The sequence below is a fragment of the Pinus tabuliformis genome, chromosome 7 (assembly GCF_031772625.1).
Source record: "Pinus tabuliformis cultivar Carrire ecotype Pingquan chromosome 7, CPIR1, whole genome shotgun sequence".
In the NCBI taxonomy this organism is placed as follows: domain Eukaryota; kingdom Viridiplantae; phylum Streptophyta; class Pinopsida; order Pinales; family Pinaceae; genus Pinus; species Pinus tabuliformis.
Window position 1 is genome coordinate 485712871 of NC_142293.1, and position 5182 is coordinate 485718052.

General features: G+C 28.8%; 1 protein-coding gene across 1 annotated transcript; it reads left to right on the forward strand.

Moving 5' to 3' along the window:
- The first annotated feature begins 926 nt into the window (after positions 1-926).
- LOC149248142 (BTB/POZ domain-containing protein At2g46260-like) lies at positions 927-1268 on the forward strand. The gene has a single exon (XM_089447809.1). The coding sequence runs from the start codon at positions 927-929 to the stop codon at positions 1266-1268; it is 342 nt and encodes a 113-aa protein (XP_089303935.1).
- The last annotated feature ends 3914 nt before the right edge of the window (positions 1269-5182 follow it).

Below are 5182 nucleotides of genomic sequence, written 5' to 3' on the forward strand. Positions count from 1 at the left end.
TTTACAGCTCCCACAAAATATGCTTACAAATCACAGAGTGCAGTCATTAAAAGAGTCTGCAGAGAAGTTTCTTGTCGAACATTTAGGTTATATTGAAAAGTAAGTTTCTTATTACAATGTTTTTTAATTTTTTTTTTTCTAAGAAGTATCATTGGGATTAGGTTATATGAAAAGTAAGTTGCCTTTGACTTTCTAATTTCTCTTGACTTCTAGATTTTGCATTTTTTATTTTATATGATTTTTAAAAACTGGGACTCTTTTCTGTTTGTAATTTTATACCTACTGTCATATGAAGAATTAACTATTTTATTTTTCTTATTACATAACACAATTTGTTAATAGAATTAGAGAGAAGCTATAAAATTTTTGATATAGTTTATTAATATTGTTTTATAGAATAGAATAGATGATTTAATTGGTTATTTAAGTTTTTCAGAAAATATCAATTTAACTTTTGTTAAAAAGAAAGTATTTTTTGTCACTAGATTTTTTCTAGAAAAAACTTTTATGCACAAATTCCGTGCAAATAATAGTGAATTTATTATATAACTTTTAAAAAATAAATACTATAAAATAAGATTAATTTCAAATTTAGCTAAAATTATCTTTATCCAAATTTTACAGAATTCTGAAAATTCTGAAGAGAATATATATATATATGAAACAAAATTTGCATTGCTGATATGAATCTCTCATGGAAGATTTCTCATTCATCCCTGATCATGATTTTCAGGCATTCTGAAGAGCTTTTGGATCTTCCTTTGGCTGGCATCGAGGTTGTGCTGTCAAGTGATGAATTGAGAGTTCAATTAGAAGATGCACTATATGATTTTGTCATAAGTTGGGCCAGAAAACATTATCCAAGTCCTTAACAAAGGAGAGAAATCTTGGGCAGTAACCTTTGCAAACTGATACGTTTTCCAAACATGACCACTCCCAAACTGAAAGATGTTCTTTCTTGCGATGACTTGGACAATGTGTGTGCATCAAAGGTAGTGTCAGAAGCACTTCTTTTGAAGGCAGATGAACCCCACAAAATATTTAATGAAAGGGTGTACCAGCCTTTCCCTATTACAGTGGTGGAGTTTGATGACCCTATTAAGGAATGCATGGTGTTTTGGTACATAACCAAAGATTCTTGTTCTCGGTTCTCTCCTGATGATGAGCGGCTGTATTCTCTACCTTTCTTGTTCTGTGGCGCAAATACAATCTGCAAAACTGTAGGAGGTAACGTTCTGATAATGTCTCAGAATCTCAATTGTATCTGAGACCAATGCATTACAAGAAATACTTAAAACGTTTAATTGAAATCATTCCATAATTTACTGATGTTACTTGCAGTTTGTACAAGTTGTCATTTTTTCAACAACACAAGATAAATTTCATTCATTTATGGGTTTCTGTTGGTGATATGCCATGCCGGAGTTCGCAGCTGGATGATGTATGTGATGGTTAACCCATTTGGGAATTAGGTTTCTGCATATCTTTATGGGTAAACTATCTTTTTAATTTATTCTTTTCATCATATATATGACTCACATGAAAATTAAATGGCATCTACTTGGCTTGGCAGTTACAAGTGAGCCTTCCAGTCCTCTTGTAATTCTGCATGCATGAGGTCTCATTGTATTACTATTTACTATGTTTGTTCTGTTGTATCAGTTTATTTAGTGGGACGTATCTCCTTTTTTTCATGTTGAGCTTCACGCTGTAACTAATTTCAAGGAAACTGGCATGACACTGATCATGCTAATCAAGCAAAAAGCTACAACTATGAAAAATGATCCCATTTAAATTAGCTGGTGGTTGGAAATTCTTTGAACTCGAGGAGTGATGTACAAGAATCCACAGTAAGTCAGAAGAAAATGCTCCGTAAGAAAGTGCAAACGCAACTCTTAGAAAATGCCAAAGTTCAATCTAAGATAACATGAAATGAAGTAAAAAATGATACATAATAGGATAGCCACAGTGAAGTTTAGTATTGTTATCCACATGGACATTAACTAAGGAAAAAAAGGCTGACCATACTTATTGAAAAACAGAATAATACATAATATCAAGTCTTTCTCACCATCTCTTCTCTATTTCAGTGAAAGTAATATGTGAAAACCCATCAATCTCTGATGTAAGTTTCATGTCTGTTAAGCAAGTCACATGATGGTTGTTTTGTAGTTTTTCTCTATGTTAGGACAGCTTGATCATTTTCATGAGAAATGCAAGGGTGTCACTCTTCTTAGACACTGGTACCACTATCCAATTAGGAGAACTTTAGAGGTTGTAGACAATTATACGAGAGACTGTGTACAATTGGATGATCTTTGGGCGCTCAATTACTTCTTAACCAAAATTGGCAGTGAAGGTCAAGTGAACTCATAAGTTATTTTGTTTTCTCTATTCTAAAATTTGAAACTGAATTCAAAACCTTCACTGTTTTCCTGACACATTTGTTCTTCTGGGTACTGTTTTGTATGGAGGGTTCTTGCTTGAATCCCCTTTGTTATTTTATTTTTGGATGAACCTAAATAAAATCTTTCCCCATTTCTACTTTCTACTTTTGAGTGTGTAGAAAAAGGTGAATTGATATCCTTCAGTATCTTTCCAGACACCCTAGATTCCTCAGCAGCTGCTAAAAGGTCCCTACTAATAATGTGCCACAGTTTTTGGTAGAAATCAATAGGGAAACCAACAGGCCTTATTTCCTTTGAGTACACAACTGATCTCAGTTCTTCCTGGACGAAGACCCATGTTTAGTCTGCTATCGGGATTTGAGATATCAAAAGGCTCTGTTAGCAGGTTTTGGTAGTAAGATTTTGCTGCTGTCTTAATACACAGAGCTGATCTGAGTTCTTCTTTCCAGCCTTATTCTAGATGTCCTGTTTGCTTCTCTTCTCCCTTCGGTAGTTGTGTGAAAGAAAGCAGTTGTCACGGACCAGAGCTTTCCCCCTTCACGGTTCATTCATCAGACAGCACCAGTAGGCTATGATATCCTCATGGCTGTGGCTTTATGGTCCTCAGACCTTTCTATTCTTTTTCCTCATGGCTAAGATCTTGTTTTTAGATATAGAGGTCCATTTTTATAGGAGATTGCTTTTGCACTCCCGCACGGCAGAACTGCATTGGGCTTGAACTTTTCTAAAAAATTAAGTTGTATTTAAAGGAATATGGTGTCCAAAAAGCATAGAACTCCAAAAATCAAATCTTTTTGCTCCTTGTAGGCTTGAACCAACATCTTTTCTAGAGAAATTCAACAATTCTAATTTAATAATCCTATCGGCCTCTCTTTGTACCTTTTGGGACAATTGCTAGTTATTATTTAATTAGTTGTTATTATTATGTAATAAGAATCAAGTAATTAATTAATTAATTGTTAATAAATTATTATTAAATTAAAAACATCATCATTATTATTATTATTATTATTAAATTATAAATATATTTTTTAATAAATAATAACAATAATTAATTAATCAGTATTAATATTTGTTAATTAATAATGAGATTAATTTTAATGAATAATAAAAATAATAAATAAATAGTAATAAAAATAATTATTTTAAAATATTATAATAATAATTTATTTGCATTATAATTAATTATTAATTATTATTATAATAAAATAATAATAATAATTGTATTGCCATACTTATTTTTTAATATTAATATTATTATTACTATCATATATTTATTTATTAGTATGAATATGACTTTTATAATTAACATTATATTTATAGCATTAATGTTAGTTGTGGTTGGGTTTATAATATTAACAATCCTTAGGGTTTGTTGATACCTAAGGTTTATAATATTCATAATCGTGTGGGTTTATGAGTCCTTTGGGTTTAAAATGTTAATTCTTAGGGTTTATTAATCCCATGTGTTTTTAATATTGATTCTTTGGGTTTGTTGATCCTTTAGGTTTATAATATTTATCCCTTGGGTTTACTAATTCATTGGGTTTATAATATTAAACCCTTGTATTTATTAGTCGCTTTTATTTTAAGGTTTATAATATTTATTTTAGGATTTATAATATTAATCCCTTAGACTTAATATTATTCCCTTGGGTATATAAAACATTGAGTTTTAGGGTTTTTAATATTTATCTTAGGATTTATATGCCTTGGGTTTATATTATTTGTCCCTCATTTAATATTATTCCCTTGGGTTTATAATCCCTTGGGTTTTTGGTGTTAATCCCTTTGGTTTATAATATCAATCCCTTTGGTTTATTATTCTAAGGGTTCTTATTTTTAGGTTTAATATTATTCATAACATTTATAATATTAATCCTTGGGTCTAATATAAATTTCCTTAGTTTATAATCATGGCCAACCATGATCCAACGTCATATTGTGACAAATATTTTCTCAATATTAAAATTAACCATGGTCCAATGTTGCTTTGTGACAAAAACTCACCGTATATGAAAATCAATCATGGTCAACGATGGTGCAATGTCACATTGTGAAAAATGATTGTCTCCATATGAAAATCACCCATGGTCAACCATGATAATTTTAGGGTTTACAATATTTATCTTGGGGTATATATGCCTTGCGTTTATAATATTATTCCTTTGTCTGTAATAGTATTCCCTTGGGTCTAATATTATTTCCTTGGATTTATAATCTCTTGGGTTTTTAGTATTAATCTATTAGGTTTATTATTCTCATGGGTTTATAATATCAATCTCTTGGGTTTATTAATCTAAAGGTTCATATTCCTAGAGTTTAATATTGTTCATAGGGTTTATAATATTAATCCTTAGGTTTAATATAAATCCCTTGTGTTTAAATAATTAATATAAATTAATATCTATATATATATAGATATATAAAAAATAAAAAATAATTAGTTAATTAATTAATTATTATTAATTAAAAATAAATTAAATAATAATAACAATAATTATTTAATTAATTGTTAGTATTATGTAATAATAATAATTAATTAATTGATTAATTATTAAAAAATTATTATTACATTAACAATATGGTGGTTTTTGCTGTTGTTGTTGTTGTGGTGGTGTAATATAAATATATAAAAAAATATTTATATATATTTTAAATCAATAATAATAGTACTAATAATTAATTAATTAATTAATTAGTATTAATATTTGTAAATAAAAAATAATATTAAATTTAATGAACAATTAAAATAATTAATAATTAATAATAAA